We start from the raw sequence: 23156 nt of genomic DNA, 5'->3' as shown, positions 1-23156 counted from the left end.
CTCCTCATTCTGCCCTGTGTTTATAAGGGCGTCCATCTGTCCTCTGCTAAATCATGAGATGCTGGAGTGGAGAGGGATGTGGTGCCAACTTGAGCATCTCATTCAAATGTTCATCCAACTAACTGCAGTGTGTGAAGGCAGAGAAATCACAGTCCTGAGAGCTAATGCAGAGATTCCACTTCCCTGGCTTCCTTTCTGGTGGCAGGTCTGTCTAGAAGCAGTTCTGAAAGGAGGGTCCGATGCAGCTAAAGCTGGCATTGGATGGGCAGGACTAGCTCACATTAAGGTGATGGGCTTTTGAAGCTGCTGCAAGAGGAAGAAAAAAAAAAAGCCTCCTGGCAGACTTTGCATGCAAGAGGGGGATGTGCGGGAGCCCCTGAGGGCCAGCCAAGGCAGGGTGACCCTTGGTGCCTACAGAGTGAAGAGTTGGGAAGCAGAGGCCAGATGGATGATGGAGCAGGAGTGTGGAGGGCAGTTGGAGAGGCACACAGGCACAGACCGCACACGTGGGGAAGCCCATACTGGCCATGCAGGCAAGGGAGGGTGATGCCATACCAATGGGCACGGGGCATCCAGTCCGTCCAGCCCTGGTAACCCCGGCTCCCCTTTCTCTCCTTTAAAACCTCGGTGTCCCTGTTCACAAAACCAACCACGATGGTTATTTCGGTCAAGGCTGGCCAGCTCCGACTGTGGCGTGGAGAGACCCAGTCCTACCCTGGCCAGGATGCAGGACCCTTAGGGCGTCTACAAGTAAACTGCAAACCCTAGTTGATTCCCGCCTTCCCAATTCAGCCTTTGTGCTGTCTCTGGCTCCAGAAATGTTTTGAGCTTGGCGACGTGTCCATCCAGCCCCCTCTCTATTTAGAGACGCACTTGGCGTCAACACACATGAGCTTCAACTTAATGCATCATAATGTTAGGACCCTCCAATGGGTTGAGGGACACTTGAGAAGCCCAGCAGATGTGCCATGAATCATTCCTCATTGGCTGGTTTGGGAAGGCTTCCTGGGGGTGTCTGTCTACTGACCTTGGTCTGCAGTTTTGCAGGTTTTGGCTGGATGGCTGGTGCGCATTGAGAGGCTGTATATAAAAGCCTCTCTCTGGCCTCATTCTGCCCCATTTGGGACAAAGACAGCCCTCAGGAGATACTAGCCCTGGTGTCCTGCATCCTGACCAAGTGCGGATTCAGATGACTTGAACTGCTGGCCACAGAGGTGGCCCCAAAACAAAGAAGGCAAATGGGGGTGGTTCACAAATGCTACCCTGGCTCCCAAAGCCACCCCGGAGCTAAGAGCCAAGGCCTGCTCCCAAATCCTTTTCCTTGTGGTGTCTCCATTTCCACACATCAATTGTTCAGCATCTTCAAAGGGAAGGGATTTAGCGGGAATTGCTTGCAGCTGTGGTTTCAGGGCAACACCAGCAGCAGGCAGAATTTCATCGGCCACATGAACAGACCGGTTTGGGTAGTGTTAGTGGAGTCATTCGGTTTTCATCTTAGTTTATTTGCCTTCTTTGTTTCCAGCTTGCAAACCTCCAGGAAAAATGAGAACAACCAAGTGATAGATGGAAACATACCAATGGACAGGGGGCATCTAATCCAGGCGCTCCTTGGTCTCCCTTATCCCCCTTAGGCCCTCTAGAGCCTTTCTTCCCCCTCTCCCCCTGTAAATAATGGTTTAGTCCAAGAAAAAAAAAACAACATCAAAACTTTAGGATCATTCATGTGTTAAGGTCAGAGACAGAAAAAAAAAAAAAAGAGGGGAAAATAGATTCTCTCAATTAGGATAGTCTCTAACAGGATCAGGGGTCAGTGTCCACCCCACCCCACAAAGAACCTGAGTCTTTGGCTACGGCAGGTGTGTGTGGGGGTCAGTAGGGCTGATAGCCAGAGGTGGGAGGAAGTGCAGATGGATGATACTAATTCTGAGCCCAGAATGCATCTATATAATGGACAGGGGAACCCATTTCCTTCTCTTTGAGAGTTCATTTTTTAAGGGGTCTGGGACTTCCCTGGAGGTCAAGTGGTTAAGACTGCCATCTTCCAATGCAAGGGGTGTGGGTTTGATTCCTGGTCGGGGAACTGAGATCCAATGTGCCACACCGCCAAAAATAAATAAATGAAAGATCATCATAGATCACTCATATTAGAAAAAAAGGGTCTGCCCTGACGGCTTTTGTCCAACTTGGGTCCATCCCTTTGATGTCCTCTTAGGAGGCAGGGTGATTTTGTTCAGAGCCCTTGTGTGTGTGTGTGTGTGTGTGTGTGTGTGTGTGTGTGTGTGCACGATGTGTGCATGGATGAGTGTGTGTTCTCACGTGTATGTACAAGTGCATGTGTGTATGTTGTGTATCTAGGTTCTCAGCTGAGTTCTCCCATTCTCTGCTCCATCCTGGTCTGAGGTCATGGGCATCTACTTGTATATGGATATGTTGACTCAAGGAATTCATTTGTTCTGAAAAGCTTCAGCAAACATCATCTTTCTAAATTGAACCCTATTTTACATGTGCCAAGGTCACTCTCCATTTAAAGAAGGGCTGTGGGAAACTGTGTAATGAATTTGAGTTGGGGTCTTATATGTTGAATTTCCTTATAAGGGACCAAGCATGCCCCTGGGAAATCTCCCTGGAACTCTCCTCTATTGAAGGCCAGTTGTCTCAGGCTTGGGGGCTTCCACTGTGTGTTTCTGGGTGGGTAGCCTAATGGTCAGAGAGAAGGCTTGCAGCTGAATGGGATTTGCCTCTTACTAGCCACGAGACTCTGGGAGCTTACTTAACCTCTCTGAGCCTCAGTTTCTTCATCTGTAAAGTGTGGATAATAACACCTCCCTCAGAACGTTGTTGCGAGGTCTTTGTGCACATTTAGTGCTTAATACTGGCATATAGGAATAAAGGGCTTCCCTCATAGCTCAGTTGGTAAAGAATCTGCCTGCAATGCAGGAGACCCAGGTTCGATCCCTGGGTCAGGAAGATTCCCCTGGAGAAGGAAATGGCAACCCACTCCAGTAGTCTAGAGAATCCCATAGACAGAGAAGCCTGGCAGGCTACAGTCAATGGGGTCGCAAGAATCCAAGAGTTGGACATGAAAACCACCATAGTGATAAAGGACTCGCCTGCCAATGCAGGAGACGTAAGAGACGCAGGTTCAATCCCTGGGTTGGGAAGTTCCCCTGGAGGAGGAAATGGTAACCTGCTCCAGTATTCTTGCCTGGAGAATCCCATGGACAGAGGAGCCTGGCAGACTACAGTCCATGGGGTTGCAAAGAGTTGGACACGACTGAGTGTGTGTGACTTAGCGCACACGCATGCACTGGCCTATAGTATGTGCTCAGGCATGACAGCAGCTTCATAACAAGAGCAGTAGCAATCATCACTTCTCGCCAGCCAGTGTAGGAGCGAAGGCTGCTGTCAGAGGCTGGGCCTCCTGTCTACTGTGTTCCAGCAGTGGAAGGCTACAGGGTTCCTTAGAGGAAGGCAATGGATAAGAATATTTAAGACATTTCTCCAGGCCTTTGGAAATTACCCACATTTCTTGATTCCAGAGGTTACCTGCAATTGCCAACACATCCTTCTAATTGAGTTTTCTAAAATGCAAATGCCTACTTAGAAAATAAAGATGTGTTTAAGAGGAAATGTGTCTATGCATCTTAAGTGTCATGGCATTGGCTCTAAGATAGGCCCACCAATGAGGAAATCATGGAACAGTTAACCTGCAGACAGTGGACAAGCGAAACCACTTGCTATTTGGATGAAGAAACCCCGTGGGAAACTTTTTCAGGAAGGTGTCGTTTATACTCTGGGTGAGGCCAGCACAAAAGTGAGCACAGTTCCTTAAGTTCAGAGGGTGAGCACAGCTCCTGGGAGTGGGGGTCTGCAGGTCCTAATGATGGGCCTGGCGGGGCAGAGGGTTAGCCAAGGTCCCTTCAGGATGGGAAACTTGCACTCTGGGCTGTCAGGTTCTAAGGGCACAGGAAGTGGCCTTATTGGGTGCCCCTTGAAGACATCAGAGCCGTAACTTCACCTACATCCTCTCTGCTTCCGTTCCCCAAAGAGGACATGAAAAGGGCCCTGGTGCAGAGAGGTGTCAAGTTGGTATGGGAGGGGGGCAGGCAGAATCAAGTAGCAGGGCTTTCTTAAAAAAATGAACAAAACTGCTTTTAGAGGAAATAAACTGAAGCTGGAGGAGTGGAAGGGAAAGGATGAGGCTGTGGGATCATTATAATGGGTGAACCTATCTAGAGGGAGCAAGATTCAGGGAGTAAAGGGGAGAAGCAGGCCCAGGCTGAGAGAGAGCAGATGGGGGAGAGGAAGGAGGCCAGGGGGCCTGGGGAAGCAAGATGCAAAAACGCATGTGCACACATGCATGCAAGCAAGCATGTACACACACGTACACACGTGCACTCCCCCCCACCCCCCATACCTGCACACACACACATTGCAGACAGCACCTCTTGGAGAGTGACAGAAGCTGCACGAATGCTTCCAGACCTTTCAGTTGGCTGGTTTTGCAGGAAGCTCCACAGCGAAACCCAGTTTTCCTGATGCCCTGATTGCCAAATTCACACCACCCTTTACCCTGTGATGAATTTTTTCATCCTAAAAGTGGCTCTCAGGCTAAATTCATAGAGCTGTTAAGGGACAAGGAGAATGCTCCTAGTGACAAGGACAGACTCTTTCCCCTGGCATGTGTGGCCCCTTGGAAAACTGCCTGTCTTGGCCTCTGGGTCTTGCCCACCACTAGGAGGACCATCCTCCTTCCAGGAGCAGGAAGGAGGCCCCAAGACCATCCTCTGGTGGGACTCGGAGTAGCATGGTCTTAAGGCTGTGTCTTGGGTCACTCGGAGATAGGATAACAGACCTGGGGCAGCCATCCGAGCCTCTCTGATGGAGTGCCCCAGGTGTGATGTGAGGCAAAGTTTGGGAGCCCCTTCCATAGCCAGTGGGCATGAAGGGCTTTGAACATCTCCAGCTTCACCTCCACAAGCAACAATGAAACTTCCAACCTGAACATCATCTAAGCACTTCTGGCCTTTTCTCTGGACCAAAGTGCTAGAAAAAACTGTCATGACACAGAGCTGACTCTGCTTGGACCTTTCTTCATTTTGGAGGCTTTTATCACCAAGCCCTCATCTCTCCCCTCAAAAGTTCCATTAGGGTCAGTGGTATAAAGAGGTCTGAAAGAGGGGTGAGCTGTAAGGGGTACTCTTCTAGGACATTTTGGCATCCTGAGAGTCAGATCTCTTGGATAGAAGAATAAGCTGGTCCTTGATTTGGAAACCTGCTCTTTGGAAGAAGTCTACTGGTTTTTATGAGGCACTTCAAGGAAGGTTCATGTAACTTGTCTGTTTTCTGGACTTGATTTTTACTAAGTGACATATTGCTAATTTATTTGTGGGACAGGGGAGAAGTATATAAAACCTTAGAATAGGAACTGGAGAAGAAATATTTTCCCACTGAATTATGGGGCCTCAGTGGCTCATTCAATGACCTCGGTTCTTTAAGCACCAGAGCCACCAGCCTCCCACCTTCTCTCCATCTGTGACAAGGGCATTGAAAAATTTTATTTATTTATCGGCTGCACTGCGCAGTGTGTGGGATCTTAACTCCCCGATTCATGCTCCCTGCATTGGAAGGGCAGAGTTTTGACCAGTGGACTGCCAGGGAAGTCCTGACAAAGGCATTTTCTTGCCTCTCTTCTGCCTCTAGAGCAACACAGTCACCACCACTGGAAGGATTGGTTTTGTAGCCTTTAAATGGCCCAGTGCCTCAAACCAACTGAAAAAGTCTTAAGAAAGAGGCTTAACAAGTATTGATTGAACATAACAAAGAAAACCAGAACACTGCAGAAATAAATTAGAAAGGAGGTTAGTATGCCATTTGAGAGGTGGAATGATCAATTATTTTAGTGGCCTGAACTCTTGGATGCCAGTGTTGGAGGTGGGCTTTCTAGGCTGCCTTAATTGGCTGGCGCATTTCTGGAAGTGGGTCTGTTTATTCCAGTGGTTTATTCCGAGCCTCTCTGATGGGGTGCTCCAGGTGTGACGTGAGGCAAAGTTTAGGAGCCCCCTTCCATAGTCAGTGGGTGTGAGGGGCTTTGAACATCTCCAGCTTCACCTCCACAAGCAACAGTGAAGCAACAATGGGCTTTTCATGGACAGTCTGATAGGGGTAGCTTTGCCTTTCCTTCCCTGTTCATAGAATATATGGGACAAATGGATTGCTTCTGACCAGCTGACCAGCTGCCAGAAAGGAAACGTTAGGAATATGGAACTGTTCAGTAAATCCATCTTAAATGGAAGAGACTGGCGCTGATGCCAGATACAAATGTACAGATTCTGGCGTGTTCTCTTCATGAATGCTCTGTTATCAGTGTTCAAAGATTAGCCAGAAGACTGCGCTGCTGCAAGTCCCCTGCTCTGTGTCTAACTCTCGTGGGGACTCAGAACATATTATCATAGTTTGCAGCACTGTTTCCCCTTCGGTTCTTCCCACTCTTCTACCTCTAAGATCCTTGAATATTATTCCCACTAGAAGTTGCTCTTGGCCTTCTTGGGGATGTGCACCCCACTGAGAACCTCCGTGATGAGGAAGGCAACAAGACGTTCTAGAAAGGAAGCCAAAGGCCAGCCCTTGGTCAGATGCCGTGAATGACTGTTGCTGGGCACCAGTGTGCCATGTGGCCATCAGGTGGCCGTGGGTGCCATGGACACTCAGAACCGTGTCCTGGTGCAGACGGCAGAAACCAAAGGAGGAGCGGGGTCCTTGAAAGCCATGACACATTTCATAGTCCTGCTGACTCTTTCCAAGAGAAACAACGGCTGGGATCCTTTTTAAAGGCTTGGCTGTGTACAACAGTTGTCTGCTTGTTCTTGGAGCTGGGATGTATTTTCTCTCTCACCAGTGACCTGGGATGCCTGGCAAAACTAAGTGTCAGAAGACTAGGACTCGGCAATGATGGATGTAAAAATCTCGTTTAGGGGCCCATTATCAGGGAAACCTAGAGAGAGCTGGGCTCATGACTCCTGTCACTGGATGGCAATGCTAATCTGATGGCTGCCCTGGGACTCAGCCTCCCCTTTCCTCGTGGAAAAATACGTGCTTCAATTTCAGGATTAGGTCCCTAGGCTCCCTGAGTGCCACGGATTAAGCCCCTCACTAGAAAGTCTTTTAATTCAGAATGATTTGTCAGGAAAAACTATATTTCCACGTTGAGTCAGGAGTCCCCAGTTGGTCATTCCACCTCGCCATGAAGACATTAGTAATCAGAGCCAAAGTGTGAGGACTCAGACTCACCCGGTTTCCTTTGTCTCCGGGTGGTCCATGTAAACCCTGCAATAAATCCGAGAAACAAAGACACATTAAGGAGAAAACACAGGATGGCCATACAGTCCTTCCTTCCAGGCTCATAAAGCTCTTTACTGGTGCCTAATTCATCAGAGACAGGTTTCATGAGCTCCATTTTACAGAAGGGGGACAAAGAACACCTACTCAAGGAACTTGACCTAGAGACAGATAATGAGTTATGGGTAAAGTCAAACACAATTTCTGGTTTTCTCACTCTGTAGCCAACACGCTGGCCTGGGGTCAGGTTCTTCTAGATGGCGCATGCCAGGTACATGATCTGGGAGCAAAGACCTCTCCTGGATAGGCAGGTGTTTACATGGCTTTCCCGCCTGCCTCTTTTTTTGTTTTTTAATTCGAGGATAATTACTTTACTATAATTGTGTTCGTTTCTGCCATCCATTAATATGAATCAGCCATGGGTATACATATGTCCCCTCCCTCTTGAACCTCCCTCCCACTTCCCACCCCATCCCATCCCTCTGGGTTGTCAGAGTACTGACCAGATTTGAGTTCCTAGATCCCACCTGCCTCTTGCTAGAAAAATGACTCCAAAGCTCCTGAGCCCCTCTTTTCAAGGTGCAAGCTGCTCTCTTTATTATTTTTTCCTTCAATTTTTTAAATTGTGGTAAAATATGGCGCTACTGTTAAAGAACCCAGCTTTCAATGCAGGAGACAGAAGAGATGTGGGTTCGATCCCTGGGTCGGGAAGATCCCCTGGAGGACGGCATGCCAGCCCACTCCAGTGTTCATGCCTGGAGAGTCCCCTAGACAGAGGAGCCTGGCACACTACAGTCCATGGGGTCGCACAGAGTTGGACATGACTGAAGTGACTTAGCACACAGCACAACATACACAAAATTTACCTTCTTAACCATTTTTCAGCATTCAGTTCAGTGGTATTAAGTACACTCATGTTTTTGTGTAACTATCACTACTTTCCATCTTCAAAACTCTTTTTACCTTGCAAAACTAAAGCTCTATCATTAGACAGTAACTACTCATTCCACCTTTCACTTAGTGTTCTACTTTCTGTCACTATGGTTTTGACTACTATAAATACCTCATGTAAGGGAAGTCATATAGTATTTGTCTTTCTGTGACTGGCTTATCTCACTTAAATGTCCCCAAGGTTCACTGTAGTGTAGCATGTCAGAGTTTCCTTCCTAAGACTGGAAAACATGCCATTGCACACATATACCACATTTTGATTATTCATTCATGTATCTACAGACACTTTGGTTGCTTCACATTTTTAGTTATTGCAAATGATGCTGCTGTGACTAAACCTCTCTACAAGACTCTGCGTTCAATTCTTTTCCCCCTTGTCTTCCGCTGGGGAGGGATGTAAAGCAAAGATTGGCTGGAGGTGCTGAAGCACTGCCGAGCTTGGAACCCAATCAGTGTACGATCTTCAAGTGGGTGGGAAACCAAAGTCTTGCCTGTCGCAGGCAGCTGACTTTTATAACCCAGCAAAGAGAAGTTCGTTGCAAATGGGAAGCCATCCCCCTGGGAAGCTGCCTGTCTTGGGAGACGTCTCCCTGCCTGATCCTGATCTCCCTCCCTCCCATGTCCTGATCTGGACATGGCTCTGTCCCTCCGTGAGGGCAGGGGCCAGGGCACAGTCACCTGTGAGACCCTCACTGCATGGAACACAAAGGCCTCCAGGGAAGGGGATCAGCCATGTGAGTCAGACGGTCCACACTGCGGAGGACCTGGTTCCCTATCAGGGGCCATGTGCCCCAGGGTTTGCCTGGAGCAGAGCCCAGCAGGGGAGTTCTAGAGATTGGGTTGGCGGCAGCTGGCTGCTTCGTCTGCCACGGAGATGAGAATTCTCCTCGCTTGGCCCTAGAATTTTTGCTCCAGGCCCTGGATATTCTGTTTTGACAGTGCTTCTGTGGTGGGGGACCCGGGCGGGTGGAGCCTCTGATCCCATGAGACTTACAGGAAGCCCAGCTGCTCCCGTTGGTCCTGTCATCCCAGGGTCGCCTTTGCTGCCCTGAAACCAGAGAAAGGACACATGAACCTTCCCTGATGGGGTAACAACCTTCCGACAGCTATTTTCTGTTTTCATACGAAACCTGGGCAACCTCTCCAGTCTCTTCAAAGAGGCTCCCAGGAAGTAAGGGCTGGGTGGAGGGTGGGGTGACGGCATGGGCCACGTGTCCTGAGGAGGGGGCTTGGGAGTCCTCTCAGCCTTCTTCCACAGATCCTGGCCTCCGTGGACAGTGTGTGTTTGTTGGGGCGGGGGTACCGGCTGGCCAGGGGGAGCCGCAGGGGAGGAGAACAAGGAGCAGGACATGGGCATGGAACGGGAGACAGGGAGAGAGAAGGAGGGGGGCAACGGGGAGAGAAAGAGAGCTCTGCTTTCTCTCTGAAGCTGCAGGTGTCACCCTCAGAGCAGCCACCCTGGCTCCCCAAATGGCTGCAGAGCCCACATCTCTCTCCTGCAGCTCCCTCCCCGCCGCCCCCCCAGTTGTGTGGTCTGAGAGCTAAACAGACAAAGCCTCTCCTGTGGGCAGAGTCAGCAGGGTGGGCTAACTGCTCTTACAGGCGGAGAGCCCCGCAGATGCCCACTCAGGGCTCCAGTGCCTGTGCCAGCCCTGCAGTGATGCCAGGCCCTGAGAATGTGGAAACCAGGCCTGGCTGGGAGGAGCTGGAGTGGGGAGCTTTCCTCCTCCAACCCCTGCACAAGCCCACCGCACTGGATGGGGGAGAGTGACCCACGAGAGCCGGTCTGATGCACAGGTCTCCTGGCTTCTTGATGTCTCCAGGATTTCTAACACCACCTGGTACTACGTTCCATGCTGTTTCCCTAAATCACTGCAGAGGTCAGGCGTGTCTGGTGACAGCAGGGTCTGGGGCCTTGCCAGTTACCTGTGACCGAAGCCAGGTGACCAGAAATTGAAGGGAGGAGGCTCTCCAAGTCTCTGTCCACTTTTAGTTACAAAATGAGCACCCATGGGCCTTCCCTGGCAGGGGCAGTAGTTAGGACTCAGAGCTTCTACTGTAGAGGGCATGGGTTCGATCCCTGGTTGGGGAACTAAGACTCCACAAGCTGAGTGGCACCGCCAGAAAAAAAATGAGCACCCCAGGCCTGCTGCACCCCCACAGGCTGGGAGGGATCATCAAGAGAAGACGTGCATGAGGTGCTGGCGGGGTCTAGGAGGAACAGATGGGGGCTGAGATGGCTGGGCTGACACGGTGGCCCTGTGGGTCGCAGGAACCAGGACTGAGGACCTGAGGCAGAGGAGGGGCAGAGGGGCCCCTGGTCCTGGTGGTCCAGGCTCCCGGCTCGCTGGACACTCACCCTCTCTCCCTTTGGTCCCGCTGGGCCTGGAACTCCGATTGGTCCTGGAGTACCCTGGGGAGGTGAGAGAACGCGGAGGTGAGGGCCCTAGCACTGGGGGGAGCCCGGGATCCCCGCCCGACGCCTGGAGATGAGCAAGGTCCAGAGGCCCAGTTTTCAGGGTTGGCGAGGCCCGGCTCGTGCAGGGCAGTCACTGGACTGGGCCGCGTTCCTGTTTGGTTTTGGGGGCCTCGGGGAGAAAGGTCTCCCCCCTGCCTCAGAGCCAGATTTGAGGAAGGAAACCCTTTCGCTTCACAACCAAGCTTGCCAAGGCTGAAAACAGCAGGAAAACGGTTGCTTAGTTTGCTCCCAGAAGCGCTTGGGAGGGAGTTGATGCCATCCCAGGGGTGGGGAGGCTGAGGGCTGGAACCCCTTTGCTGACGCAGCTCCACATGCAGCGGGAGGGTCTTCATGCCACAGAGACCGATGCAGACGCACACACAGAGGCAGGCGTGGGAGGGTCATTCAGCCATTGTCCACCCCCACCCCGCCCCCACTGCGGGCCCTGGCCTTCAGCCTCAGGCTGGGCCTTCTGTCCCCATCCCAGGCCCTGAGGGACAGACTGGATTAGAGAGATTAGTGAATGTCTGCTGATGCTGGCCTGCCGTGGAGGTGTGCCCTATGTGCCCCTGACTCAGGGCTGCAGCCCCACGGGGCAGCTGGAGGGATCAGCGCTGTGTTGCTTAGAAACAGAGGGGGGCTTGCTAGGGCATAATTAGACATCTTCTCCAGGTTCCTAATTTACAGCCCTGCTAGGTGAAACCTATAATTCAGAGCTTCCTATTGCTCAGCCTCAGTGATTGTATTTCTTGCTCAGGACATGAGGACTGGGACTGGGCTTATGGGTGGTTCCCGGTGGTGCTGGGATGTAGCTGTGACAGGTGGTGGGGGGGGGTGGGGGGAGCAAGTGAGGAAGGGCTGATTTACTTTATGTGGAAAAAAAAGAAAAGAGCCATAAGATGTTCATGGTGGCCCCTTTGAGGGAGGAGCAGAAGCTGTGGACGTCTGTGACGGAGTGTCAGAATAGCACTCTGAAGTCACTGGTCAGCTTAAACTCCTTCCTCGAAGGCTATAAACTGACACTGGAGAAGTTTCTTGGTTTCCCTAAGGATCTGTTTTCCCACCTGTAAAACGGGAATGAGAACAGGAGTGTCTGCCTCCCAGGCTGCTGCCAGGTTAGAATGGATGAAAACATGGCATGCATTTGGTTCTGGGCCTGACACCTAGGAAGTGCCCAATAAATGTTAGTACTGGCAAGTAAACATTTTCCTTTAACTTTCTGTTATTGATTTGATGAGAAAAATCCTTCAGGTTCAAAGGGGACAGAAAATATAAATGTATACATATGCACTGCTCCCCTCTGTCCAATATGAATGGAATAAGTAGTTGAGAGGAAATCATGGTTTCTCTGATTTCAGCCACAGATAATCCCTCTAGCTCAGACTGGCCACCTGGGAAAGGTGTGCTAGGTGCAAGGAGGATAAAGAGAAAGGGACTGTGGTGTAAGGCAGATGTGGTGGAAGGTGTGGATGTAAAATGCTCTCCGAACACTAAGCTGGGACTTGCCTATGTGCTCCTCTGTGCCACACCCGCCCTCACCCATCAGTGCTGGCCTCACCCACATACATACCAGACTGGTGGCTGCACAGGACGAGAAAGCCCTTGTGGGCAGACAGGAGATGGACAGAGCTCACAGTATGAAGACAGCACAGCATGACGGGCACACACAGACACCGTTGTGTTTGGTGGGGGTGAGTCATGGCCCAAACTTGAGTGGCCCCAGGGCTTGAGTCCCAGGCTGAACTCAGCATTCCTTTAGGAACAGATTCTTTGCTACTGGAGCAGCCTCCCACCCCACATCCAGTGGTCTTGAAACTCAGATTTGAGGACCCTGTGTGCATACTATGAACAGATGAAGGCCTATTGTCTTTGGTCAAGAGGCCTGAATAAGCACTTCTGAACCGAGCACAGATCGCACTTTCTGGTGTCGGTGGTGGGATAAGCCATGATTTACGGAAAAAAACGAGGCCACAGCAGGACAGATGAAAGGGCTTATAGGCCAGGAGTGGGGTGGGGTGGGGTGGGGTGGGTGGAGGGGTAATGGAGAAGTGACACTCACCGGTGGCCCAGGCCTGCCGTCCAAACCTGAAGCTCCCTGGACAAAGGGAACAGTTTGACCAGAAGAAGGGGAAGGGAGGAACGGGAGGGAGAAAAAGGGGCCAGGGAGGGGAGAGGTGAGTGAAGCAGTGACTCTGGACAGACATAAATGCTGGTCATCAAACAAAATGGGAGAAATAAGCTTGGGAGGACAGGTAATGTATTCACATGAAAACCAACAAAAACATGGAGACACTGAGTGCAGTGTGGCCAACTGCTGAGCAAGCTGGATGGAGATCAGTGCCAATGGCCATCCCCATCCTCTGTGCCCCCTGCTCCCCTCTCTCCTTTCATCCTCTCTCAGAAACCTCTCTCCAAGGAGGTTGCAGTGCTCCAGGGAAAGAGATACAGAAGGTAAACTCATGGAGAGGTGTCTGAACCAGAGCTAGTGCATCCTTTACGACCAGTCTTACTTGGGGGAAGACATGGCAGGTGGGGCCCAGGTAAGGATGGTCTTCCCAGCCTCCTCTGCATACCTGTTGATGTGAGTCCACACTGGGGGACCCCAGGAGGCTCAACATTGAATTACAACATCCAGTAGATGCTGGCCTACTTCAGCTTCAGCTAGGTGGGAGGAGTTGGGCCTTGAATGATAATATTCATGTTGCCTGACATTTCTCTGGCACTTTACAGTTGGCAAAGCTCAACACAAACTCAGCCCATTCATGTTATCCCAGACAGGGCCTCTTCTATAGAAAAAGGCTTTAGAAATAGCTGACTGCTTCTAGGACAGAGGGCTAAGGCCATTTGCTCCTTGGAATAAACTGGCTGGCAGTCAGGATGCTATTAAGACCCGCTCACTGGGCAGCATCTAGTGATAGTAAAGTGGGAATTAGAGCTCTTGCCCCTGTGCTGGGCTATGATGCTGCTCCTTCAGCCCACCTAGGAGAGCTGATGATGCCGACATGACAACCAGGGAAAGAGTAGCTAGGACACTCTAGGCTAGTGAAGACTGAGTTTTGGAAAGTGGCTTCCAACTAAGCCTCAGAAATGAGCCTAGGCCTCAGGATTTTAAAGGTGGGGGAATACCCCCAGGAAAGAGGGGGGAAGGGAGCTGTTTCATCCTGGGGGAAGGATATCAGGTAGTAGGATCCTTCAGGGTGTCGCTTCTTAGTCAGGGGGCTTCCCTGGTGGCTCAGATGGTAAAGAATCTGCCTGCAGAGTGGGATACCAGGTTCAACCCCTGGGTCAGGAAGATCCCCTGGAGAAGGGAATGGCCACCCACTCCAGCATTCTTGCCTGAAGAATTCCATGGACAGAGGAGCCTGGTGGGCTATACAGTCCATGGGGTCACAAAGAGTCAGACATGACTGAGCAACGAACACTTTCACCTTTTCACAGGGCCTTGCTTCTCAGTCCTAGGACCACACACTCCTGGGACTGATCTTGCTTACGGCCTAGAAAGTTATGGTTCTCAACCCCAGCTACCGTGTCAGAATCTCCTGGGGGTGATGTTAAATAATACAGATGCCTGGGCCCACCCCAGCCCAATTCAAACAGAGCCTCCAAGAGGGAGTCCTGGGAAACAGCACACTGGAAAACGCCAAGTGATTCCAGTGTACAGCCCGCATGGAGAATCTCTGCTGCAGGGTAAATAGGAAGAACTCAGCAGGATGTGCCTGGAAACACAGGTTGCTGCTGTATGAACTAAAACACTGGGGTGAAGCCTAAAAATAGAACTTGAGCTAAACATCCATATACTTTGTCTATGCAGTATTTTAATATGTGTATATATATACATAATTTATTTATTTATTATTTTTTGCTGCATGTGGGCTTTCTCTAGTTGTGGTGAGCAGGGGCTATTTTTCATTAAGTAGAATGAAGAATATGGTGCATGGGCTTCTCGTTGTGGTGGCTTCTTGTTAAGGAGCCTGGGGTCTAGGCTCACAGGCTTCAGTAGTCGAGGCACGTGGGCTCAGCAGTTGCAGTTCCCAAGCTCCAGAGCACAGGCTCAATAGTTGTGGTGCATGCTCCGAGGCATGTGGAAGCTTCTGAGACCAGGGATTGAACCTGTGTCCCCTGCACTGGCAGGCGGATTCTTATCCACTGTAAGACCAGGGAAATCTGTCTATGGAGTATTAATACCGAGTTATCTTGAGCGGTCTGGACCAGAGGGCATGAACTGGAGGTTTTGAGGCCGTATGTGGACCACTAACATATTTTATATGGGTTGTAGTATTGCAAATAATTTTGACTTAATATTAGAAAATGAGATATTCCATCAAATGCCAGATGTCTAGCTTCCTTAGAAAAGTTAGAGTATGCAGAAATACTGGACCCTCACTCCCCTAAGGCAAGTCAACTGAACTGAGCAGGGACTGGGCTCTTTTAGAAGAGACACACGGTCTCCAGTGAACCATAGTCCCCACTTCTCCTTATTGTCCCTCTGAAGTCCATGTTAGTTGTCTTTTATGAATATTGTTTGCTCTGTTGTTTTCTAAGCCAGCAAAAGTACTTCTCTGTTCCCTTGTCTCTATCAAAAGCTGAAAAATTAAAGACAGTTGTATACTTTGTCTTTCGTCTGGCGCTTTCTTTGTTTACATTACCTGTTTGGTCTTCATGTCAACCTCTGACTGAATTCCCCAAAGTTTACTAGGGTCGTGGGGGCCATGAAGGTGAACAAGGAGAGGTCTGTGGTTGAGTGGGGGACTGGAAGGCTCTCTAATAGTAAAAAACACTTAATCATTCCGGATACAGCTTAAGACACGGGAAAAGTATCTGCTAAAGTCATCAGTTACTGTAGTCTGTCAGGCGAAATCAGCTCCTTAACTATTCCCACATTTGATGCAGTAATGAGGTGTAATCATACCTTTTGCTCTTGCTGCTTGGTCGCTGTGATTACATTAACCAGACCTTCTAGCCCTGCCAAGCTGGGGCAACTGGGCTTCCTATCGTTCCCCTGCTTTTTTATGGTTTCCTAGAGTGGGAGCTGGCCTTGTGCTCGGGACAGAGGAAGCCCCAGTAGCTGGGAAAAGCTCTCTTTGCAAGGCTGTGGCCTCAGTGAAGGCTCAGCTTCTGGCCCAGCTGGGCCATTGACTTCATCTGTGAATTCAAGTGACTCACTTTTTTCTCCTGACCCGTTAATAAAATGATTACAGGGAATCCTAAAGTTTCCTTCCATATATTGAAAAACAAACAAAGCAAGCCAACCTCACGGGGGTGTGAGGGAGGGTGGAGCCCAGGGCTCTGGGGAGGGTGGTGACATGCGTTTCCCTGGAGACAGGTGAGGCAGTGACCAGGCCAGCGGGGTTCCCACTGGAGCTTGGGGCACAGGATTTCACTGAGCCCAGGCCCCACATCTGGAGATGCAGAGGCCTACCAAGCAGCCCCTACCCTGACCTGGGGCCTTTAGCTGAGATCAGAGATCTCAGGGAACCGAGACGTGAATGGCCTTAGCCTGCTGGGACAGGAAGATCTGACTTTTTGCAAGCTTCTTGCTGTGGCCAGTGCTTAAGAGCTGAGAACAAGGGCTCTCCTGGAGTCTGCCTGGGAAAGCAGCAAAGAGATAGAGAACACTCCACTGTCCCAGTGCTCTCAAGTCCTCTAAGCTCGGCCCCAGTAAAGGGAGATTTTTATTGCCTCAAACGAGCACAATTAGGACTGAGCACAATAAGGCTGTTCTTGGGCCTCCTCTGGTTCTCCAGCTGGGTACTCCTTGGGGTGGGGGTGGGGAGTTGTTCAAATCCACATTCCTCCAGAACCTAGGCCAGGGCCAGCCCAGAGGAGGCCCTCAGCAAGAGTTCGCGCCCATGGTCTAGTCCAGGTGGGAAAGCAAAACCCCACGGAGCTCTGGGGCGCTCACAACTTTTGAACCTTGAGTTTTCCAGTGGTCCTTCCTGGGGCCCTGCTCAGCACCTCCTCAGGAGCACCAGGCTGGGCTCCTCACACCAGTGTGCAGGGTCCGCGATACTTACGGGTAATCCCAGAGGACCTCGGTCTCCTTTTTCTCCCTGGACGCCCTTTTCTCCTTTTGCTCCGTCTAGTCCCGCTTCCCCCTGTAGGGAAGGGAGGTGGGTGAGATCACAGAAGAGCATGGCCCAGACAGCTCACCCTTGCACTCTGGGGTCCTGGAGACAGGGGTGGGTGGTGGGGAGGGGGGCAGGCAGAGGAGCGAGGAGGAAGAGGTGGCTCATTCAGGGGTGGCTGGCTGGGGACTCCAGGAATCACTGAATTCTTCACCTGGCTCCGCTCATGTTAGAGTCCCTTGTGTCTCTGTAGTAACTCTGAGATCTCCACAGGGAAAGGGGATGGCAAGAGAGGAGACAAACCCCCATGAGTTCCAGGTCAGGCATTGGCATAGACGACCATTTGCATAGTAGAAAAACTGGGACGTTGGGGATCCTGGTTGGCAAATGCCTGAAATGCTGCCACTGGATCTCTGAGTCTCCCAAACTAATCAGTGAAATAAACTGTTCCCCGGAGAATGTTAGTGCAGGAGACACAGGCTTCCCCATGCCAGCGGCTTGCAGCCTCTTGTATCCATTTGAGATGTTGAGGGAGGGAGTTGGGAGAATCCCAGGCCAGAGTCCAGTGGGCTTGGTCCCAGGAAGGGGTCCCATGCTCTGCCACCCTCTGTCTCCCACCTACACCTCAGGGTGAGTGAAGGGTCTGGGGTAGGTTACATGGAAAAAGGATCTCATCATTTGCTAAGAATCTAACCTGTCACTCTGTAGGGTCAATTGATGGATGGGAAAATTCTAAATCCAAAGCCTGTCCAGCATCAGTGATAGATATTAATGGGACCACAGGACTTTATTCTGTCCTAATTCTACCCCACTGGCTAAAGTGTCACATAATTCCATCTAGGGAAGGGGTCAGCTGGTCTGCCTCTGAAGCACGTTCTCTCTTCTCTGTCCTCACCGACAGGGCTCCTTCCTCCACTCCCTCACCCAGCACCTGCCACATGACCTCCTCTTACCTTTGGTCCAGGAACGCCTTGGAGCCCCTGCATTTGGAATCAAAACAAGGCACCTCAGAACTGCATTTCTGGTTAAGTCACTCTCGTTGTCCACAAGTTGGACCACAAAAGGGCAAGGGCTTAGGGTGTAGAGCCTGGCCTGGGATCCCTGCCTGGGGTAGATAGAAGGGAATGCTAAAGGGGGTCTGCTGGGGCTTTCTGGAGTGAGGCCTGAGCCAGGCTTCCCCAGTCAGGTACTAACTGAGAATCTCTCTGTGGCCCCCACAGCTGACTCATGAGAGAATACTCAGTGTCATGAAAGGAAAATTCAGAGAGAACCCAGCAAAAGTGAAATAAATTGATATGTGCAATGTGCTTAGCATAGTATCAGGCACATAGTAAGTTTAAATAAATGTTGGCGACTGCCATTATTGCTACTGCTACTACTTGTACCAGTGGCAATGGGGTGACCCATCCTCATGGGGACTGTGAACCCCACAGAGGCAGGGACCAGCATCTACTGGTCTGGGGGGAGGCTTAGGGATCCTCTAGGTATAATGCAGAGGGGTCCCTTTAAAGGTGACTTATCACCTGTAACTATGGAAGGGCCAACATAGTGGAGTCAGTTTTAAACGGGTCACTTTCTATTTTAATCCTGCTGGCTGGTTAGTCAGAATAGAAGGAGAAGAACAGAAGTCTGATAGCAAAGGAACAGAGTGACTTTGACTTCTGTGAGGAAGGACCAGACCCCATGACCAGACCTAGGGGCTGTCAAGCCTGTCAACTCTTTCCAGGAAACCAGGCAATGTCCAGGCTCCTTGGTGTCACAGAGATTATGCCTGTTTAAGGTGGGAGGGAAAAGGAGCATGGAGGGCGCATGTGGATGTGAAAATCCCTCCATGGAAATAGATGATAGTTGACCTAAGGCTGAGGCTAAGCCCAGTGACTGCCATAGAGAGGGGACGTTAGGGGCCTAGTCACAGTGGACTGAAACACAGACAAGCCCTCTAAACTTACCGGAGGTCCAGGAGGCCCCTCTGGCCCTGGTGGCCCAGGAACCTAGAAGCCAAAGGGAAATGATTAGCCCACCCCTTTTTATACTCTCAGTGGCCCTGCTTTTTGCCATAGTCTGGGGTCCGGCTGGAGTTGCAAGGGGGAAGACAGAACCGCCAGTACACAGTCTCCCAAACGAACGCTTAGAACAGGTCAGAAACTCATAAAAACTCATTTCCCTACACAATGTTGAAAAAAAGCCTAATGCCTCAAAATGTCTATTCTTCTAGACGTTTTTGAAAAACCAGAAAATCTGGCAGCCCCAGGCTCTTGTTCTTCTGTTCAGTTCAGTTCAGTTCAGTCGCTCAGTCGTGTCCAATTCTTTGCTACCCCATGACTGAAGCATGTCAGGCCTCCCTGTCCATCATCAACTCCCGAAGTTTACTCAAACTCATTTCCATTGAGTCAGTGATGCCATCCAACCATCTCATCCTCTGCCATCCCTTTCTCCTCCCACCTTCAATCTTTCCCAGCATCAGGGTCTTTTCCAATGAGCCAGCTCTTTGCATCAGGTAGCCAAAATATTGGAGTTTCAGTTTCAACATCAGTCCTTCTGATGAACATTCAGGACTGATTTCCTTTAAGATGGACTGGTGGGCTCTCCTTGCAGTCCAAGGGACTCTCAAGAGTCTTCTCCAACACCACAGTTCAAAAGCACCAATTCTTCAGTGCTCAGCTTTCTTTATAGTTCAACTCTCACATCCATACATGGCTACTGGAAAAACCATAGCCTTGACTAGACGGACCTTTGTTGGCAAAGTAATGTCTCTGCTTGTTAATATGCTAGGTTGATCATAACTTTTCTTCCAAGAAGTAAGTGTCTTTTAATTTCATGGCTGCAGTCACCATCTGCAGTTATTTTGGAGCCCAAGAAAATAAAGTCTGCCACTGTTTCCACTGTTTCCCCATCTATTTGCCGTGAAGTGATGGGACTGGATGCCATGGTCTTAGTTTTCTGAAAGTTGAGCTTAAACCAACTTTTCACTCTCCTCTTTCACTTTCATCAAGAGGCTCTTTAGTCCTTCACTTTCTGCCATAAGGGTGGCATCACCTGCATATCTGAGGTTATCGATATGTTTCCCGGCAATCTTGATTCCAGCTTGTGCTTCTTCCAGTCCAGCGTTTCTCATGATGTACTCTGCATATAAGTTAAATAAGCAGGGTGACAACATATAGCCTTGACGTACTCCTTTCCCTATTTGGAACCAATCTGTTGTTTCATGTCCAGTTCTAACTGTTGCTTCCTGCCCTGCATACAGGTTTCTCAAGAGGCAGGTCAGGTGGTCTGGTATGCCCATCTCTTTCAGAATTTTCCACAGTTTGTGGTAATCCACACAGTCAAAGGCTTTGGCATAGTCAATAAAGCAGAAATAGATGTTTTTCTGGAACTCTCTTGCTTTTTCAATAATCTAACGGATGTTGGCAATTTTATCTCTGGTTCCTCTGCCTTTTCTAAAACCAGCTTGAACGTCTGGAAGTTCACGGTTCACGTGCTGTTGAACCTGTTCTTGTTCTTGCCTGGCAACAATTACCTGAAGCTCAAGGAGAGCTTTCCCTGCTTGGTGGGGCTTCAGTTCTTTGGTTTACCCTAGTCCTCACCACTCCCTATTGTTTTTTGCTATTATTTTTTTTTTGGCTGTGCCACGCAGCATGTGGGATCTTAGCTCCCTGACTAGGATGTACACCTGTGCCCCCCCCCGAACTGCAAGTGCAGAGTTTTAACCACTGCACCGCCAGGGAAGTCCCTCTCTATTGTTTTGAACCCAGACCTTTTGCATTCACTTGTTGCATGCTTGGTCCTGGCTGGCATTTGGGTTTGAGACCTTTATCTTAAAGAAACAGATTGGTTATCTGGAATGGAAGGCGACTGAGATGCTTCTCAAGACTATTCCTCAAGCTCCCCAGGGTGGTAACAGAAGGGGGAATATGGGTCTCCATTTCCTTTGAAGGTAGGTTAAAGTAGAAGAGATTTGGACTGGACAGTGAAGATGAAGGAACCCTGGGAGGTCTTCCTCTCAGAGGAGGATGCTGTGAAGGGTAGATTCTGTCTCCGGTGAAGATGGACATCCATTTGTCCACAGTCAGTTACCCAAGAGCTGGGAGGAGACCTGCCTGCTCTTTTCTGAGTGGGTCCCCCTACTTCAGCTTCTGGACTCTCCCTGGGCACCTCACCTTTCCAGGGACAGAATCCCCTGGAGTGTGGCCAGCATGGGGACCCTCTGCCAGGTGACCACAAAGGCAGCCGCTGCACTCGGCAGACAGGGAACTCCTGTTGTCCTTGGCCACGTGCAGTTTTTAGCTCCGCAATACTGTAGTCACCTTGTAGGGAATGCAATCTTTGCAAACTCTACCTTCTTAAAAAAAATGTTTACTACTTTTTTTCTTAGTATAAACAAGTAAATCATATATCCTGATGGGGGTAGAGGTTATAAAAATCATGACTATATTAAAATTCATAGACCCTTACACACATCCCTGAAAAGTCACTTTTACTACGTGAGAACTTAAAATATTAAAAATTTTAAAGGAATACAAATTCATTAACATAGCAACTAAAGAGAATGTCTCCCTATGGCTGATTCATGTTGAGGTTTGACAGAAAACAACAAAATTCTGTAAAGCAATTATCTTTCAGTTAAAAAATAAATAAATTTTAAAAATTAATTAATTAAAGACAGAGAATTGAAAGAAGGAAAAAGCCTAAATATTTCTGAGTAATGCTAATATTTTGTTTTATTTCCTTCTATACTCTTGATACATAAAATGTATTTGAATGTCTATCTATACTTATGATGATATTTTATATATATATATATATATATATATATGTATAAAATTTGGTTCTTTTTTTCACTTAAAACCCATTTTTTCATTTTTGCATATTCCCCAAAAACCTCCTTTCCATGTTGATGTGCTCTTCACCGAATGGAATAAAAATGAGTTCCTACTAGTCAGGGCTTGGAGCAGGGCTTGGCATAAGAAAAACTCTCCAACATGGGGACTATTATTACCATTAGTATTGTTGCGGTAAGTTATTTAATCATTTCCTCCTTGTTAGAAATGCAGGCTGTTTCCAATTTGTACTTTAAATACATCTGCAAGGAACATTTTTACATATTATGCATTTCCTGAATTTCAGAGCATTTCCTTAGGAGGCTATCCAAATAAATAACACACGTGTTCTATAATCAAGTCTGGGTTACTAAATGCTGACGGGGCTTGGGGACACTGAAGGGTGGCTGAGGAGACTTCTCTGGGGACTGAGATTCTTTGGGGGTCTCTCCCTGCAGTGGTGTTGGGGTGGCGCAGGCTCTCCCTCATGCATCCTTGATTTCGCTTGCTTTCCGGGCTCTTCCCTTGAGCCTGATCCCCTCCTGTCTTATGAGAAGGTGGCTTCCATCCTGACTGCCTCTCACTCCACTGTTCTCTCCTTTCCCCTTCACCACCACACTTCTCATAAGAATACTCTCTCTCTGGAAAGCCTACCTCTGGAGCTTCTGGGCAAACTCCTACAGACCCTGCTCCAATGACCCATCCTCTGGGGTGCTCACCCGACTCCCTGAGCTGTTGCCGTTCTAGTGCCCACAGGTAGAGATTGTTTGCTGCCCAGGAGAGGTCTGTTTTTTCCTGTCTGCAGGCTCTAGCACTGGGAATGGAACATGGCTGGTGCCATGTGAATGCCACCGAGGGACTTGACCAGTGGAGCGAACTTCACAACAACGATCCTGAGTGCTCAGGAAATGTTGTTTCCTGCCCCCTTCCTGTGCCAGGCAGTTGTGAGTTTCATTCTGGAGCACGGCGATGCTGTGCCCACTGGTGGCTGTGGTGTGATGCGGTCCCTGTCACAATCCCCATGACACAAGCCGCACAGCAGGCACAACCTACCTCCATTCCGGGGTCACCCTTCTCCCCTGGTTCTCCTTTCTCTCCCTGTGGACACAAAACAACACGGCGTGGATGCCAGCACTCTGGGGAGTCCCGGATAGACACCCTCAAATCTGTGACGAACCAGACTGGGACTAGGCTATGTCTAGGTGTCTGCAAGGATCGCCTGGGAAGCTACGGGGGCGTAACTGGCCTGAAGATGAAGACCAGGGCAGGGAGCCTGTGATCACTGGCTTCCTGTATCTGAGGTTCTATTAATAGCACATGGGAGGAGAGGCTGATATTCTGCATGGATCCTGTAGGGTAGAGACCCTAGCATAGACCTGGGACTTGTTTCTAACTAACAGAATATGGCCTGTGGCAAAGGTGATGGTCTGTCTCTCTTGTGATTATGTTATAAGCTTAGGTACAAATTATACAGATGTTATACAACTGATGGGTTAAGACTGTGTTACAAATATGTCTCACACACAC

General features: G+C 49.6%; 1 protein-coding gene across 1 annotated transcript in view; it reads right to left on the bottom strand.

Moving 5' to 3' along the window:
• LOC136159825 (collagen alpha-1(XIII) chain-like) overlaps window positions 1-23156 on the bottom strand; it is an 82626-nt gene that overhangs the window by 5267 nt on the left and 54203 nt on the right. Inside the window, exons 27-35 of the mRNA XM_065922495.1 lie at window positions 22683-22727; window positions 18762-18803; window positions 17766-17792; window positions 16762-16842; window positions 12807-12842; window positions 10649-10702; window positions 9284-9337; window positions 7291-7326; window positions 556-633 (exon numbers count right to left, since the gene is read on the bottom strand). Of these exons, the coding sequence (XP_065778567.1) occupies window positions 556-633; window positions 7291-7326; window positions 9284-9337; window positions 10649-10702; window positions 12807-12842; window positions 16762-16842; window positions 17766-17792; window positions 18762-18803; window positions 22683-22727 (453 nt within the window). The remainder of the gene's footprint in view (window positions 1-555; window positions 634-7290; window positions 7327-9283; window positions 9338-10648; window positions 10703-12806; window positions 12843-16761; window positions 16843-17765; window positions 17793-18761; window positions 18804-22682; window positions 22728-23156) is intronic.

Source organism: Muntiacus reevesi, chromosome 2 (assembly GCF_963930625.1).
Source record: "Muntiacus reevesi chromosome 2, mMunRee1.1, whole genome shotgun sequence".
Classification (NCBI taxonomy): domain Eukaryota; kingdom Metazoa; phylum Chordata; class Mammalia; order Artiodactyla; family Cervidae; genus Muntiacus; species Muntiacus reevesi.
This window is presented reverse-complemented; position numbering and strand designations above follow the sequence as displayed.